Source organism: Bicyclus anynana, chromosome 26, assembly GCF_947172395.1.
Source record: "Bicyclus anynana chromosome 26, ilBicAnyn1.1, whole genome shotgun sequence".
Lineage (NCBI taxonomy): Eukaryota > Metazoa > Arthropoda > Insecta > Lepidoptera > Nymphalidae > Bicyclus > Bicyclus anynana.
The window spans coordinates 240,478-259,794 of record NC_069108.1 but is presented as its reverse complement, the minus strand read 5'-3'; the positions used below and the strand labels follow the sequence as shown (position 1 = coordinate 259,794).

At 36.9% G+C, this 19,317-nt stretch overlaps 1 protein-coding gene across 5 annotated transcripts in view; it reads right to left on the bottom strand.

The window, feature by feature from the left end:
* LOC112045685 (serine/arginine repetitive matrix protein 1) overlaps positions 1-11,296 on the bottom strand; it is a 29,644-nt gene extending 18,348 nt beyond the window's left edge. For 3 of the 5 annotated variants that reach the window (XM_052889991.1, XM_052889995.1, XM_052889996.1), the window contains exons 1-3: positions 10,790-11,262; positions 8,815-8,915; positions 646-766 (exon numbers count right to left, since the gene is read on the bottom strand). In XM_052889991.1, the coding sequence (XP_052745951.1) occupies positions 646-766; positions 8,815-8,914 (221 nt within the window). In that variant the 5' untranslated portion in view covers position 8,915; positions 10,790-11,262. Of the gene's footprint in view, positions 1-645; positions 767-8,814; positions 8,916-10,789 lie in introns of all 5 variants that reach the window. The other 2 variants (XM_052889993.1, XM_052889994.1) reach the window with 2 other exon arrangements.
* Between the last annotated feature and the right edge of the window lie 8,021 nt (positions 11,297-19,317).

Below are 19,317 nucleotides of genomic sequence, written 5' to 3'. Positions count from 1 at the left end.
ATCCTTTCAACCTACTCTCAAAGTCACAAGTCCTGGGACCTGCTAGTGGTGTTTCCTCTACCACAAAATAATGGTACAAACACTGTCACTGCTACCTCATGTGTCACAATAGGACGGCATGACTAACCATCAATTTGGCTGGTATGTTTTTTTTTACTTTGATGACACATTATCGTGGTAATGTGAACAGCTAGCACAACAGTAAATAAATCGTCACGATAAACAGAGAAGGTAAACCAGGATGGTAAAAACCGAGACAGTGACTCGGTGGAAACTCAGATCCGATAATATCATCCAGATCCAATGGGAACACCTCGTCAACATTGACGTTCAATGGTAAATATCAGTGTCGGTAGTGACAACAGCAAACTCAGCTCCAACATAATGAGATTGCATCCTAAAGAATGAGGAACCAAACCGCATAGTACGAGGTTTTGGATGTAGAACAATTTTTAGCCGGTACAAGAACCATAGGGGCAACTGGGCAAAATCTGCAAGAGATTAGGGTTGTGGAAAAGTTTGGAGGAGGCCTTTGTCCTAGGGGACAGAATGTATATATTAGAAGACCCGCAGTACCAAAATAGGTGTCTATAAGGATTTGTCTTTAAAAAAACCCAAAAGCAGAAGCAAGAGCACACTAGTGACCTGTTGGGATCCTTCTCCTCCACCTCCAGCAGCTTGCGGTCCCAGCTGCCGGGCGACGCCTGGCGCGCGCGCTTCATCACGTTGTCCAGCTCCTTGCGTCTGCCCGCGGGGTTCGACGGGTCTGGAAGACAGTACACTCACATGAAAATAATTATATCGCCTGTGACTTTTGTCGACTAGCCGACTATTCGGTTGCAAAGATGCCGACTAGTCGGCCATGCCGATCAGTTTCGAGGAACCTTCCATTGCAGCTCTTTTATTTAATCATATCACTTTGCATTTTTTTTTTAAATTTTCGATCTTGCCATCCCAAATTAGTGACCTTCATATTAAATATTTTTTAATGTTTTCTTGTAATCAAAGGTTAAAGCCCAGATATACCCTCGTACACAAGTATATAAATTTTCATTTTATGGAAATTTCGTTACAATTTGGAAATTTACTCTTTCAAACAAAAAAAGAAATTTTTAAAATTGGTTAAGAAATGACGAAGTTATGCGGTTACAAACAAAACACGCTTCGAATTATTGAGAACCTCCTCTTTTTTTTGAAATCGGTTAAATAATATCGTAAAACTCAGGCTGTATGGTCAACAACCTTTATTTGTCCCCGTTGGAGACAGATAAAAGAGGAATTAAAAATGTCGTATAAGTAATAATAGGGATGAGGACAGTTTTTTAAATTGTATATAAATTAAGAGTACGCTAATAATAAAGCAATTTTGTAAAAGTAACAGGGTATCTGCGATCATTACTTTCGGAGCTACAGGGATTTAAAGGGTCAGATTTGCGGCGCTGCCGCGGATCCCTGAAAAACGCCCCATACAAAATGGCACGAACTAATGATGTCGTAGGGCGTAGGCAATGTAATGATCGTTAGATTTGTATGTGCGTACAAACTAGTATATTTGTTATTTGTACGTTTATGTTTATAGTTCATATATTTAAAAATGTCACATTTAATGTAAGGAAGCTAAAACTGTATGAATTTTCATCTAATTACGATAAAAGATTTTTAATAGATTTTGAAATTTTATAATCTCATTTATTTTGCAAATATCCAGACTACCTTTGCTTTTTATGTATAAATTAGTTAACAATGACCCTATTTACCCGAACGTATCATAAGAATCAATATATTCAAACCTAGTCATCATCCCCATTTCATTATTAAAGTAGATGGTAGGTTAGGCCTGGGCCGGGGATGGGCACTCCCTCTTCAGTTCAGTATTTTTTTGTTGTGTTTTATACGAAATTAATGTTGTTTATATTAGACTAGCGGACGCCCGCGACTTCGTCCGCGTGGTATTCAGTTTTTCAAAAATCGCACGGGAACCATTGATATTTCCGGAATGAAAAGTAGGCTGTGTTAATCCAGAGTGAAATCTATTTCCATTTCAAATTTCAGCCAAATCGCTTCTACAGAAGCAGCGTAAAGGAGAAACAAACATACACACCCACTTACGCACAAACTTTCGCCTTTATAATATTAGTGTGGTTGTAAGAGGTAAAGTTTGTGTGGTTGTAGGGGTAATCTCTGGATCTACAGAACCGATTTTGAAAGTTCGTTCACCGATAGAAAGCTACGTTATTTGCGAGTGTAATATGCTATGTTTTTAGTCCGTGTTCCTACGGGAACAGGAACTATGTGGGTGAAACCGTGGGGCGACGTTTAGCGGCATTATTTCGTCTTTTAGAAATATAGCCTATAGCCTTCCTCCAAAAAGCAGGTCTCACTATGAACACTACCAAAACTAAGGTCATGATAAATAGACAAAAACAATACATAGAAGTAAGCAACCAAGAAATAGAATATGTGGATGAATATGTCTACATAGGACAAGTAATTTCACTAAAAATGATAATGGACAAGGAACTTCAAAGAAGAGTGAACAATAGTTGGGCTCGTTACTGGTCTCTTAGAGAGATTCTGAAAAACAAAGACACTCCAATGCCTACCAAATGCAAAGTATTTAACATGTGCATACTCCCTATATTAACTTATGGATGTCAAACCTGGGGTATGACTAAAAGCCACCAACAGAAGCTGAGGGTATGCCAACATGGGATGGAAAGGAGCATGTTGCATATAAAGCTAAAGGACAAGTGGAGTTTAAAGATAATCCGAAAAGTCACTGGTGTTACAGATGTTTTAAAAAGATAAAAAGGCCGAAATGGCGCTGGACGGGACATGTGCTTAGATCCTCGAAAGAAAAATGGTCCAAATAGGTCATGCAATGGTACCCTAGAGATGGGAAAAGGAGGCAAGGACGACCACATAAGAGATGGGAGGATGACCTGCCTGTATTTTTCAAATCTAACCAGTAGTTCCTGAGATTAGCGCGATCAATCAAACAAACAAACAAACTCTTCAGCTTTATAATATTAGTATAGACTAGCGGACGCCCGCGACTTCGTCCGCGTGAAAGTCGTTGTAAACTTTCAACTACCCCTATCCTGCCCTACCCTAACCTACTCTACCCTACCCCTGACCTACCCCTACCCCTACCCTACTCATTATAGGCTGCACTTCTTTATTTATTCCTCCCACCGCGAGTCGCGTCGAACGCGGCAACCGTTACACAAAAATAATCCTTAAAGTCCTTAAATCATGAATTAGTATTCACGCGCGATGGCTTAGCGTATTTCTTGTATAACTTTGGTGTTTCTTTACCGATTTTTATGATTTTTTTTTATTGAATAGGTAATAATGTTAACTTTCTTATTAGGGATTAGTGATGAGTGTTTTAAACATAAGAGTAGACAAATATAATTAGAAAGCTCCGAACTGCTAAGCTATCAGGAGTTACACGTGTTATTGTGAGTCAACCATAAAAGATAGACATATATATGCTGTTGTGTTTTTATAGATAATTTTAAGGAGAACATTACCGTCATACATGATTTCTATGTAGCTTTAACCATTAAGGCTGTACACGCGACGGAAGCTTAAAAAATGGAGTAACTTCTCCCGTTTTCTCAACATTTCTCTTCACTGCTCCTATTGATCCTAGCGTAATGAAAAGTATACTATAACCTGCCCAGGAGTATGTTGAATAATTGTACCAAGTTTCGTTAAAATCCGTCCAGTAGTTTTTGTTTCTATAAAGAACATACAGACAGACAGACAGACAAAAATTTTACTGATTGCATTTTTGGTATCAGTATCGATCACTAATCACCCCCTGATAGTTATTTTGGAAATATATTTCATGTACAGAATTGACCTCTCTACAGATTTATTATAAGTATAGATATAGATTTGATATGAGTCAACTAGCCAATTATCAAAATGCGCACTTTGTCACCATAATGTGTCACAGTGTTATCAAGTTGTTACGCCGAAAACACACCTCCCTGTACACAAAACGTTTACGTGTTTAACACAATGTAAATAAACAAAACCATATGACTCAGGGGTACTCAACTTTTTAGTAAAGTAGTATTTACGAATGTTGTCATAAAACACAACTTCCTTTAAACTTGACCACATATTTTTTTATTATTTCCCGTTATTAATCGAACCAATGTTTCACTTAGGTTTAGGGTTCCGTAGTCAATAAGGAATTCTTAGTTTCGTCATATCTGTCCTTCTCAGACTCTCTCAGTTTAACTCAGAGACTATTACTATTAGAAAACTGTAATGTAGCATGAATATGTAAATTCAGTGAAGGTGAAAAAAGATGAAGAATTTTTTAAAAAGTAAAACTACTATTCTCTTGTTTCACGCCTTTAGAGTTCTCTGGATAACAGAATCAAAAATCCTCTTTAGCTTCTTAGGGGCAGTCCTCCTGCTTTTAAAAGCTCATAGGTGACACCTGTCTTTTTGTTGGGCTTTTCCATTTTTCAGCTGTTTGAGGACCAACACGATCTCATCTACAGTGATCTCCGGAAGATCATAATTATAAAGGTGCTTTCCACTTTTCATTTTTACATAGATGTATAATGTACTCTGTCATCATATCAGCCGAAGGAGTCCACTGCAGGACATAGGCCTTTTGATCACGATACTGAGCCGCCTGCATCCAGCGAATGTCTGCCACTCGCTTGATGTCGTCAGTCCACCTGGTGGGGGTCTACCAACACTGCGCCTAGTAGTGCGGGGTCGCAATTCCAGCACCTTGGGACCCCAACGTCCATCGGCTCTTTGAACTATGTGCCGCCCATTGCCACTTCAGCTTCGCAACTCGTTGAGCTATGTCAGTGACTTTGGTTCTTCTGCGGATCTCCTCATTTCTGATTCGATTACGCAGAGACACTCCGAGCATAGCTCGTTCCATCGTCGTAAGGTGAATGTTAAGAATGTTTTAGAAAGTAAACTACTATGCTCTTGTTCCACGCCTTCGTAGTTCTCCCACTCTGGATAAATCAAAGACAGAATCAAAAATGCTCTTTAGCTCATTAAGTAAGGGCAGTCCTCCTCCTTTAAAAGCTCAGAGGTACCCGTCTTCTCCTGGGACTTTTCCATTTTTCAGCTGTTTGAGGACCAACATGATCTCATCTACACTGATCTCCAGAAGATCATCAGTATAATGGCGGAATAGTTTGGCTCTGGGATCTTGGTCGCAGGCCTACTATAGGCTACAGGCTTTGAAACTTGGGACTCATATTACATTTTATAATTATAATAATTATGTTGGAACAAACAACCGTAGAAATCTCAGGCTTTGCGACAACTGTCTTATCGCTCGAGGTCTCAAGCTTAGTCATTTGGTACCTTCCAATACTTTGGACCCCCGGTTTGCTTCTATAGCCCTCTGTATATTCTTGGAACTGAAGCACCGAAGCTCCCGACGTATTGATCGTGTAACTTTTTTGTTTGGAGCATGTTGTTCTGCCGATGTAGACTGTCCAGTGTCCATTCTCGCGCCTTTCTCTCTTATGGTGAATTTCATTTGGGAGTTTTGATTTTCTGCCCTGAGACCTTGTTCCACAAAGCTTGTAGCCCTCGCCCTTGCCTGATATTTGCCACATTTTTGAAACCCTCGTCAATATTCACATTGGGTCAAGCTTCTAAGCTTCAAATCTAGTAGGCTTACTTTATATGTACTTTTGAAACGTCAAGTTTGACTATTTGTTAAGGCTCTACCACCGGTTTGGAAGGCAGGTTCTTCTGAGAAGAGCCATCGCAACAATGAAACCCACTAATACCTTAAAATACCAACTGTCTGTGAGGAAATCAGCTATAACTGCAAAAAGCATAAAGAAAGGCTAACGCGACATCCCAATCGCTCTCTCTCACTGTCTCACTGGTGGTAGCGCCGCGAATCAAACGTCTGAAGCGAGCTGACGTGCTCGATGACCAGGTGCCGACAGAGCTCTGGCTCTCCTGTCAGAAACTGCACTAAAGTGTCACAACTCACCTGCTTAAAACGACGGCAGATCCAGAGAGAAAAAAAAACAAGAGCCTACTGAGTGAGAGTGAGAATGGTCGGAACCATGGAAAGGAAGTTGGACCCGCGAAGTGATCCTCGATCTTTTGACAGGTGGGAGGTTTTGGCCGTGGCTAGTTACCACCCTACCGACAAAAACGTACCGCCAAGCGATTTAGCGTTCCGGTACGATGTCGTGTAGAAACCGAAAAGGGGTGTTGATTTTCATCCTCCTCCTAACAAGTTAGCCCGCTTCCATCTTAGACTGTATCTTCACTTACCATCAGGTGAGATTGTAGTCAAGGGCTAACTTGTGAAGAATAAAAAAAAATCGTGGGTTGACAGGAGGCACGGAGAGATGGCCCTCTGGATCACACAAGCTGTTAGTGCACACAGTGTGAACATCTACCTCTTTGCCATTGGAAAAGCTCCACATGAAAAATATTACTTCTGTGAAGAGGAGGACACTTCGAGACACACTCTCTTTGATTGCCCGGGATGTACAGCCCAGGGAGCGGGGCACTTGTAGTGCGTCATAAAAGAGTAACTAACTAATAAACTTGCTGTGTGGCAACACCACATTTACTGTCATTATCACAACGATCTGTTATTATAGAGCAAGGTTTCTCCAAGTGGGGTGCGCGAACCCCTAGGTGTTCGCCATTAGACGGCAGGGGGTTTGCGACAAGATTTATGTAATGGTGGCTTGATAAATGATACCAAGTCAGAATTAAGGTTCCAAAATTACTTGTACCTTATTTTCTTCAACAGTCAAATTAATTTTCTTCTTCTTTTGGGGCATTAGTTAATAAGGAGTTCTCTGTCACTTGGAAATTTTAACAGGGGTTCGTTTAGTCGAAAGTTTAAGAAACCCTGTTATAGAGCAAACAATTGTTATTGATACTTTTATCAGATTATTAAAACCATAGTGGAAATTTGGATAATAAATATAATTTATTTAGATGAGATTGACCTGAATTTATTTAAATTTAATAAAGGTTAATCATGAAATCAGCTCACATAGTAGGAACCCATTTTACATGATGCTTACGTTGGGGCTAGATAGTAGATATAAAAAATTTAGTATATATTTAGTAGATATTTTCCAAAAAACAATATTAATTTAGTATAGTATGTAGGCAGATATAATTATCTCATTCAAAACTTCTACAAAACAGATAAAACATTATTTATAAAATGTATGTATTTTAGTATGTTGGTAATTTAATCCGCAATGTATAACAGAAATCAGATCTTCAAAATCTTAAATACAACAGCTAGAGCATTGGAAACTTATTCAAGAAAGAAAAATTAAAAAAAAATATATAACTTAGTCTACTACGTAGATGACGGATTTTTGGAAAACTATTCATATTAATTTAGATAATTAGGTGGTGTATCTACCATTTGCGTATTATCCATACAAACAAATCTAATAAAATTAAGCTATTATCATAATATTTAAACTGTGTTTTATCATGAATCATGAATATTTAATATAATAACTGTATTTATCTGGGGAAGCAAGTTGACAGGAGAATAAACACAACCTGGAGCAGATACTGGGCACAAAAGGAGATTTTTAAAGGCAAGTATAATTTAAAACACAAAAAAATTGTAATGGACACCTGACTATTACCATGTAACATATGCCAGCCAAACATGGGTGTTTGATAACAAAACCAAAGTAAGGTCATGTCAGAGGGCAATGGAACGCAGTATGCTGAAATTGAAAAAGATCTATAAAGTCAGACACGAAATGATCAGAGAAAGAACCAGAGCTACAGATGCCTTGAAACTAAAATGGCAATGGACAGGACATGTATCGCGCTTGAAAGACGATAGGTGGACACTTACTGTCCACTAGACCCCAAAAGCACTGGACTGATGACATTGCCCAAGTGGCTGGTAAGGGTTGGATGAAGTCAGGACAAGACAGAGGAGAATGGAAACTGCTGGAGGAGGCCTATACCCAAGACAATGGGATTCATACATAATGTAAAAAGAAAATTCTATTAAAATCATATAACTAACTGTATCAATGTATGAAGTAAATAAAGACTTTATTATTATTATAGTGGGTGGGTACGACAATGGACCAACGGGGCGGGGACCGAATCCCCACCCTTCGGTGATGAGTCCAATATTGTATTATGTCAGATTGTGGTTAATCATAATGTACATCATATACCAAAAATCTGTAATTTTTATTTCTAACCAACTACAAAACAAGGAGGTTCTCAAGTCAACGCGTATATATTTTTTTAAATGTTTCTCACCTCACAACTTCTTAATTTACTAACCAATTTTGAAAATAAAATTTTTTGTTTGAAATAAAGTAAAGAAATACTTTCTTTTTCATTCTTTACAAGTTAGCCCTTGACTGATTGGTCTCATTTCATTTTCATGAAAATCTTATTAATAATTTTTTGTTAAAATTAAAATAACTGAAATACTGTCTTTCAAGTGGGTTCCATTTTTATGTTAAAAAGATTATCAATTTTATGTTTGATAATGCTGTTGATTACTTTTTTTAATAAATCAATAAATTGTTTATTCATACAAACCATCATTATCCTTTGACTTGTTAGACAGTGTTTTATCAAGGCTTTGCAACTTGTTGTCTATTCTAATATTATAATAATAAAGAGAGATTTGATTGTTTTTTGTATGACTCCAAAACTACTGAACCAATTTGGAAAATTCTTTCACTGCTGGGTAGCTAAACTATCTATCATTCATTTCACTGTTGGGTGCTATAGCTATAGGCTACTTTTTAAATACAATCTTGTAGTTACCATTCATCCTGGAGTGCTGCGGGTTCCGGTCCATGTGCAGCCGGGTCTTGGACGCTGTCTCCGCTGCCCGCGACACGGAGCCATTCCTGCGCGACGACATTCTGCAAGTGCAACACGACATCGGTCAATGCTTAGCTGTAACTGCAGCCGGCCTATTCACTAACTTTGATATATAGTATCCACTTAATTTGATTAACATCAAATCAATAATGGCAAAATGATGATGATGATGGATGATGATGGATGATGATGATGATGGATGATGATGGATGATGATGGATGATGATGATGATGGATGATGATGGATGATGATGATGATGGATGATGTTGATGATGATGATGATGATGATGATGCTGATGTATATCAATAAAAAATTTATATATAAATATTTTTTTTAATTTATTAACATTTTTGTATTTTCTCAAAAGAAACCTCAACTTATATGTTACGGTTCACAAGGCAATGATTTTTTTGTTTATTGTTATCATTTAAATTTTCATAGAGTGTAAAACCTATCTCTAACAGATAATCAATAAAAATTTCATCAAAAATGGGCCAGCCTTTCAGAGGAGTTTGGTAACATACAACAGAACACAAGAATTTATATTTTAACACATTACATTTAATTTTAGTTTTGTTAGATTATATTTTGACCTTTGAAATGAAGTAACTAAAACTGGCTATGTTGTTAGTTTATATACTGAAGAAGTGGCTCACTGTTGAGCATGAGCCTCAAAATTAGAGGAAGGAGCAGGAGATAGACCAGTGGATATGGGGATCAAACCACCACCCGTCTGACCGCTCTCACCGTTGAGCTATTGAGGCTCTTAAATTTAAATTGGGCAAGTGTGAGGGACTATTATTTTATTACCCTATAGATTAAAAAAACTTTGTATTTTCTTTAATATGCCTAAAAATGGGTTTACATTTGATCTATCGTCTATATACAGTTAGTCATAAAATAAACTTGAAAAACGACTGATTCATATATGATTTTAAAAAAAATTCAACCTATTTGATATTTGTTCAACAGTTTAGTTCAGAGTAACAGAATTACTCTGTTTAAAACACTTACTTTACAGAAAGGTATGTAACTTTATTCACTTTTTTTTAAATTAAAAATTACTTGCAGTTTTTGAGACTAAAGAAAAAACAATCCAATTCCTATATTTGCAGCTAAATATTTCTTTAACCGCAGAAGGTCTGGCTGCAGAATCTGACATGAAATCTTCAAACATAACAAAATATTGCCAAAATTGCCAATGGAATAGATTGTCTTTTAGGTTTAAGAATGAATGTTATGAACCAAAGTTTTATATTCAAGAAGTAAATAGCATATCACTGTTAATATCAGTCTGAATTGAAGGAGCTTCTAGAAACTACCAAATAAGAAAAAATCTATACTAATTTCTTTAAACCTTTGCATAAGTCTGTACTTGCAGCACATTTACAGAACAAATACCTCATGAATGAAGAGCTTTTACTGTAGTTGTATGTGGTTATCAAAATAGATATTATTAAGCCTATATATTATCCTGTCAGTGACATGTACATTATATATATTGTTGTGACAGGTTGCACAGGGCACAAATCATCTCTCGATGAGGCTGCCATACCTGCAGTTCTGCAAGTTGCAGAGTGGACTATGTCCTGTCGAGAGGACAATAAGCAGGTTTGAGTACAAAAATTTACATCTTACTACAGTAAATATATTTATGCAAATTGATAAACATCAGTAATCTCAAATACAAGCTACTTGTCTTTGCCTTGTGCTGAAATTAAATTGTTTTTATCCATTGACGCGTCAATTTGAGAGATATAATTTACATTTACAGCAATACTAACAACGATTGTGCTTTTTGGTGCTGAAGCAGCAAATATGAAGTATGAACCTATAATTACTTTCACAAAATGGCGTCGCTACAGAATATTGATTTTTGGCCACACAATTGACACGAATCTCGTGAAGCTTACCTCCTTCAGGCAGTACAGAGCTGCGGAGCGAGGGCTCCAACGCGCGCGGTCGCGAGGGGCGAAGCCCCGGGCGGCGAGGGCTGCGGTGCCACGCGGCGGTACGCAGAGCCCGGCGACGCCGCTGTAAGCCAACCGACATACTTATCATCACGGTACCGCGACGCGGCGCCAGCGGGTCGGTACGCGGTGCTGGCCCGGTCGAACGCGACGGCGGCCTCGCGGAATAGGCCAAGAAACGGCGGGTCACCTCCAACAAAACATCCTTCCTTTGTCGACTTGCCATCCATCTGCAGGCGGCCAGCTGGATATCAAACATACCAAATCCTTCTTAAGTAATCACAAAACAATGTTACGCACCAGTATAGACACGTTTAACGTTCACTGAGGTTCTATTCAATCAAATGCAGGCGAAAATCGCTATTCAATATCACGACACACCTTTCTCGAACCATCGGCCATTTTGAATTACTTTGCATTTGCTTTGCAAAGAATAATCAGTAAAATCAGAGGTGGAACCATAGAGTAGAATGTTTATAGTCAACACTCTGGACAATCAAACGAACAAAGAAGGTAGCGCCCCCTGGCGATCGGTGGCGTAACTACTTTTAAGCCATATAGAACTATACCTATCTGAGTATGTAGCTATAGTATATATAGTACCTACCCATAATTTTAACTTTTATTTTCGAATCCGATTTAAAGGAATTAAAGAAAAATAATTTGACATAAATTGTATTCCTCTTTCATTGATATTTAAAATAATGTCAAGTAATTAAATGAAAGAGTGTATAAAACTTATGTCTAACCAAAAATAAAAACTATTATAGTCTGTTTTTTAATTCCGTAGAATTCTGACATTTCTATTTCCGGTTCCATTTGTCAGTCACTTTTGAAATTTCAGTTGCCACAAACCTTTTTTCTGCTGTTTGTTTCATCAAACCAAACTAAAAATCATTCTTAATATAAAAATTGATTTCACCTAAATTTATTACAGAATTATCTAGTACTTTAAATAAGCAAAATCTAAATAATCCACACTTTGAAGTATAATAACAATAATTTATTTTGGTGTTTTAGGAAAATATAAACATCAAAAGTGATTATAGAAAGTTTTATTTATTAATTAGCATCATTATCATCATAGTCATCCTCAATAATAGAAGTGTCGTTAACATTGTCACTTAAATGGTCAATTTGGTGGTGGTGGTCCTCGCCACATGTCCCTTAACCTGCTAGGCCCAACTCGATTGGGTTGAACTCGCAGTGTTAAGGGGTAAACGAATATCAGTGATACTCTGTTGTACTGCTAAGTTATCTATGATGAATGTATTATATATTTATGTTGACGATTTAAAATCGAATTATAGTTATAGATACAGATTGGATAAAAGTAGCCCAACGGTGGTTCTAGGTAATGTACCTAGAACCATTCTATTTGCAGAACCTCGCAGTATCACCCGCATAGTTTCCGTTGTCTTAGGAATAAGGAGATGAAATATATGGCCTATAGCTTCCAAACAGTAAAAGAATTTTTCATTCCAAAACTGTGATGGCGGCGATTCTAGTGTTAACAAATAACAGCTGTCAGGTGCCTCTAAAGGATAAAGGCAACAATTATTGGTGTTTATAAAGCTATGGAAATTGCATTTGAACATAAATTATTATTATATTTATATATATTAAAAATAAATTGAAATAAAATTTTATATAGTCGAAAATAACATCGCAAATAATACTACATTTTATCAAAAAAGTTTGTGAAATCTGCTGTCTACCCTGGTCTGGCTAGTTGATGATATTTTTTCCCACGTCATTTCTATCGAATTTAATATTTTGTAAATTGTGTTAGTTAAAATTAAGATAATGTTATATTTATTTATAATTTAATTGAATCTTAGGCCTGTGTAAATTTCATTCTTAGAATCGAAAGAATAAGTTTTGTTTTAGTTCAACTTGTCGACTTTTTTTATGGGAACTGTTTTACATTATAGAAACACCGAAAACGGAAATTGAATTGTCAGAATTCTACGGAATGACTAAATGGACTATATTTAATCTAATAAATTAAATTTTTACTTTTATTATAATAATGTACAAGCATGAAGCAGTTGTTAAAAATATTTTACTTACGCGTTTTACCACAGTTAGGTACACAACATATTTTATCTTTCGATAGCGAAATCGTCACGAGAAACCAAAACGAAAAGAAAATCAAAGACCTTTGGATAAAGCGTGGGTTAAGAATAAAAAGCGGGTCCGTCGATGTCCAGCAGCATGCGCAGATAAAAAGCACAGGAAATGAATTGAGTATTGATGCAACGAAATACGATTAATGACAAAAACTTTATAATTAACTGCATCATCATGTTTTTATTTCGTAGTTTTGAGTCATCTGTCATATGTCAATTGACATTTACATTTTATTTCCTTTATTTTTTCCCATGGGGAAAAGGCAGTTAAAATTACTGCGAACAGCCATGTCTTCAATTTATATCATTTAAATTCATATCAAATCAATGTATTGTCATTTACATTTACAAACGCAGTTCTTAAAGTTGACATTTTCTATTATAAATATTGCAAAATGAAATGTAAAAAAGATTTTTTGATTTCCAAGAGGAGGTTTTCTAAACAAATTAAAATTGAAAAAGTTTATGAATTGACATTTTATTGAAGTCAAGTTATTCTAATATTGATCTTTAAATATATTTCGGACAATGCTGTGTGAAATGAAGCGATGGATGATGACAAGGAAAAGCATACCAATACAAAAATCTTCAGTGTGGCTATTAAAAAAATGATTGCCGCCCTCTAGTCATCTGTGGCGGAACTATACCTTTTGTATGATTCTACATAAATACTTGAAGTGAAAAGATCTTGGGTGGAACTGAAGACATTGAGTCGTAGACCCATTTCTACTCTATGGATGCTACCATCTATGCGTCTACGGGCATCGTTTAACGCCATCTTTTGAGCAATGTACGACCTAAACCAAATCTAATATATACCCATATCTACGATACTTTATAGTTTTAATTAATCCTTTAATGGATTTCTTTAATTTTTCGAATTAGAAATCAGGATACATAAATAAAAAAAAAAACAAATGGGATATCTACATTCGTTTGGTTATTTATTTTTTCTCCTTTTGGAAACAAAAACTATTCAACTTGGTCAAAACTTCTAGTCTAGTGAGAAGATAAGTAAGTACGTTGACCCCGGCTATATTTTCGTGCAGATTTTTTTACTACACAAAAACGTAGCCGGTAAGTGCAGTGCACTAGTAGACAATGTTCGACCAGTAAAATATTAAGTGGCACGGCATTTAAAACGATGCATTTCTGTTAAGTTTCCAAAAGCAGAAAAAATAAATATGTGTGTGTGTGTTTCTTTTTTTAAATTTGTATCTTAATTTCCAATTAAAATCATCATAGAAATACAGAATTAAGTAGTGTTGGAAATAGTAGTCTGGGATGGACATGACGTCGCTCGATCTCGTGTTGACTCGTGCCGACGCCAGGTGGCGCGACTTGTTCCGTAAAGAGTAGGGATTTAGAGAGAGGTAGCGATCAGTTGGCGGGAACGATTTGCGATGTAAGGCGCTCGTCGTCCAGTCGGCTTCAGTGCGTTCACATTTCTTGTTGCGTAATTCTTTATGAAAATCCATGGTTCCCGCGGGATTTGTAAAAATAATTGAATGTGGACGCAATAGCAGGCGGCCTCTAGTACACTCGTAACGTTTACGAGTAGATATAGTTTCGAAAGGTCACCCGCCACGCCGCGCGCACGGAGCGCGCACGGAGCGCGCACGCGTCGTCGAGGAAACGACCAACGAACCTGATTACCATACGAATCTGTAATTAGCTTGTTTGTATCAATACATATTTATTGTGTTTAACACAAACATGTACAATGGGGATGATGACTAGGTTTGAATATATTGATTTTTATGATACATTCGGGAAATAAGGTCAATGTTAACTAATTTATACATAAAAAACAAAGAACGTTTGGATATTTGCAAAATAAATAAGATTATAAAATTTCAAAAGTTATCAAATTTTATTTATCGTAATTAGATGAAAATTCATACAGTTTTAGCTTCCTTACATTAAATGTGACATTTTTTAAAAAATGAACTATAAACATAAACGCATAAATAACAAAGATATTAGTGATTTTGTTTGAACGCACATACAAATCTAACAATCAGCGAGCCAACGACGTCATTAGTTCGTACCATTTTGTATGGGGCGTTTTTCAGAGATCCGCGGCAGCGCCGCAAATCTGACCCTTTAAATCCCTGTAGCTCCGAAAGTAATGATCGCAGATACCCTGTTACTTTTACAAAATTGCTTTACTATTAGCGTACTCTTAATTTATATACAATTTAAAAAACTGTCATCATCCCTATTATTGTACATCTATACCACAGATTAATCAATAATATACAGATGGAGCGTAGCCGTTCCAAATACGAAATTCAAAAGTAATACATTCTCGATTCAGTACGACACTAACCGTCGAATCAGTGATCAGTAATTTTCAATATTATTCAAGAAAAAAATCGTAAGTTTGTATATGCGGTTGTCAAGGAGACGCGTGACGTTTTTTTAATGGGTTTCGCCGGCTTCAGTATGTTGCTCGTAAATACTTACTCTGGTTACTCTGTGATCTATACGTATACTAACAATCCCACCTGATGGTAAGTGATGATGCAATCTAAGATGGAAGCGGGCTAACTTGTTAGGAGTAGGATGAAAATTTACCCTTTCGGTTTCTACACGACATCGTATCGGAACGCTAAATATTAATATTAGTATAATAAATAAATATAATATTAGTATAATAAATAAATATACTTAAACAATACACATCACTATCTAGCCCCAAAGTAAGCATACAGAGTAGCTTGTGTTATGGGTGCTAAGATAGTTGATATTATAATATTAATATACAATTATATACTACATATAAATACTTATATAATGTATAAATACACACAGACACTGGAAAACACCCATGTTCATCACACAAATATTTTCCAGTTGTGGGAATCGAACCCACGGCCGTGGATGCAGAAAGCAGGGTCACTACCCACTGCGCCACGCGGCCGTCAAAATCGTTTGGCATTACGTCTACCGGTAGGGTGGTAACTAGCCATGACCGAAGCTTCCCACCAGCCAGGCCTGGACCAATTAAGAAAACTTCAATTGGCCCAGCCGGGGATCGAAATCAGGACTTCCGTCTTGTAAATCCACTGCGCATACCACTGCGCCACGGAGATCGTCAATAGTTTTATACCTGCAATCTTCCAGAACCTTAAGTAATCATTTGTTTCACGAACACATGTAATCTAAGTGATCTTTAAATTATTTTACCTACGTACTATTATGAAGTCAGTGCTTGTGGTAGAATAAATAACTATTCTTGTAATATTATATTACATATATAATTATCTACATAGTTTGTTTACATCGATTGAATATTTTTAAAAAGCGTGTCAGCTTAAAAAATGTGAATAAATGTTCAGTATGAAATAATGTATATTTATAAGGTTGCATTGTTATTTTTGTAAATTACTTTTTTCTTGTAAATAAACAAATACAAAACCCATCTTCCAGAACCGGCACCACAGTTTCAACTTGATAATATTGCGAAGAAATTCTTCATCATTATCATCACGTCTCTCCGAAACGTATCACGTCCACGGCGCTATCACTATCACACGAATGTGATAAAGTGCAATATCACTAAACACTAATCAATACGTGTTAACATTACGTAAGACGTAACAGGTCAAGTGACAGGGTTGTGTAACGGATCACCGCCGATCTACATCGAGGCGGTGTGGTGGGTCTAGTCATCTTTTCATGATGCTAGCCACAAACGGTCAATTATTCTCACGATTCTGTAGCACCACGACTTTTCACGAATTGATCGTGTGTTAGTCACTGCGTACATGACTTGTATAGTATGCCGCGTGGGTACTGCTGTTAGCTTTTCAGAAACGTGAGAATAATTGACCGTCAATGGCGACCTTAAGATTATAGCATAATTATCTTAATTTTATTTAGTCGCTTATTTTAGTTATTAAAACACATTATACCTAAATATTGCCTACAATGTCGAGTTATGTGTTTAGTTAGTTTAAAAACTATATAATTTAAATAAACACAAAATTGTGCATGTGTGCGCTCAGTGGAGTCTGCATCGCCTGATGGGGCCCGAAGACAAATCGAAATCGCTTGGCGGTACGACTTTGATGGTAGGTGGTCATTTCTTTTTGTTCAACGGCTCTTGCTTTTGACTGCGATCTCATTGTCGCCTGGGGCACGTCATCTTTCTACAAACACTAACGCTTCGAAAACTAATAAATTGTATGGGAATGACAGATCCTGACCTGTCGACAGCAAATGTCACTTCGATACATTTTTCTAGTTTCCTAAGCGTTTGCGATCGTAGAAAGAGAATCGTCGTTAGCTACAGGGGCAAGACCTCATTGTTGAGAACCACAGTACTACAAACTGTGATAGAGGGGTCGTCAATTATAATTATTTTAGTATATCTAACAACCCTAGTCATTAGCAAACGCGTCTAACTATTGCGTTAGATGTATTTAGATGTCATCTCAGAGTTCAGTGTTTACTCGACTGTGTATAAAGGAGGGTGTTGTCTTTCGCGAGAGCCTTAACACGTGAGTTCTTAGCATACTTGTATTGTAAGTTAATCATTGGGTACTAGACAATTTTTATTGCATATATTTTAGTTGTAATAACTGTGTATTTTCGATAATTTTCGGAAAATATATATCGGACGCCCGCGTCTTCGTCCGCATGAAATTAGTTTTTCACACATTCCGCGGGAACCATGGATTTTTCTGGGATGAAAAGTAGCCTGTGTATTAATCCAGAGTCTTGGGTCTTTCCACTTGCATATTCAACATTCTTCTGGTAAAAATCCTCTCACCCCTCCTCATTACATGTTTCTACTTTTCTAGCAGACTAACTTCATAGGAGGAGGATAAAAATCCACACTCCTTTCGGTTTCTACACGACATCGTACCGGAACGCTAAATCGCTTGGCGGTAGTACGTCTTTGCCGGTAGGGTGGTAACTAGCCACGGCCGAAGTCGCCCACCAGCCGGACCAATTAAGAAAACCCCAATCTGCCTAGTATTATTGGCAGATACTTAATTCCCGTTAACTTAAAACTATGTTTAGCAAATGATATCGTCTTATACTAGACTAGCTGACACCGCGCTATTTCACCCGCGTGGTTCCCGTTCCCGAAGGTCTACGGGGATAAAATATAGTCTATAGAAAAAAAAAAAGAAAGAAAGAAAAATGCGTTTATTTCGAAATTATGCCACACATCAGAATATCTCCAGTACACCATGACATCCAGGACAGTACCCTGCGATAAATAGGCTATCTAACACTGAAAAAAATTTTCATATCGGTCCAGTAGTTCCTGAGATTAGCGCGTTCAATCAAACAAACAAACAAACTCCTCAGCTTTATAATATTAGTATAGATGCAACAGAGAAACGTCTAAAAATTCTACATCACAAAAAATTAGGGTCTTTTTTAAGGAACGGCTCCAAATTATTATTTTCGACGAAGAAATATATGTACCGAACCCTCGGTGTGTAAATCCAACTCGCACTTATCGGTTTTTTTTGTTCGGGGTATCCCTAAAATGGCTGAGACTGTTCTATCTTGGGTTATAGTTCACTCCGCTCTCGATAAAGTAATGTAAATAAATGTATTTATCGACTCTCTGAATAGCTACCAGCAGGTTAATCTCGCACATTATCAGACGAGTATTCAAAACAAAATGGCTGCTGGTTTATTATCATACAACTGTAGGTATAAGTATAGGTTCAATCCGTGATAGCCCAGTGGCGACCTCTGCCTCCTATTCGGGAGGGCGTGGGTTTTTCCTCCTTCTTTTTCACCTCCAACTTTTCAGTTATGTGCATTTAAAGGAATTAAATATCACGTATCTCAAACGGTGAAGGAAAAACATCGTGAGGAAACTAGAGAAATAAATGCATACCAGAGAATTTTCTTAATTCTCTGCGTGTGTGAAGTCTGCCAATCCGCATTGGGCCAACGTGGTGGACTATTGACCCTGCCTGCCTTCCGAACCGGTGGTAGAATCCTTACAAATAGTCAACTGAATACACCACAATAGCTCCTCCGATTGATTGATCCCCGTCTGCTAGACTATAGTCGCACAGTCTTTCCGATTATTATTTGTTTATACTTTATTGCACAAAAAAACAACAATTACAAAGAAAACATATGAATTAAACCTATTATACAAGAATGTGCAAAAACTATTTATTGCTTTTTAGCAATTTCTGCGACAAACTTTGCATTATTGGTATATTTTTAATTATTGGTAAAATCTATTTCCATTCCAAATTTCAGCCAAATCGCTTAAGTGACAGCAGCGTAAAGGAGGAACAAACATACTTACATACTTACACACAAACTTTCGCCTTTATAATATTAGTGTAA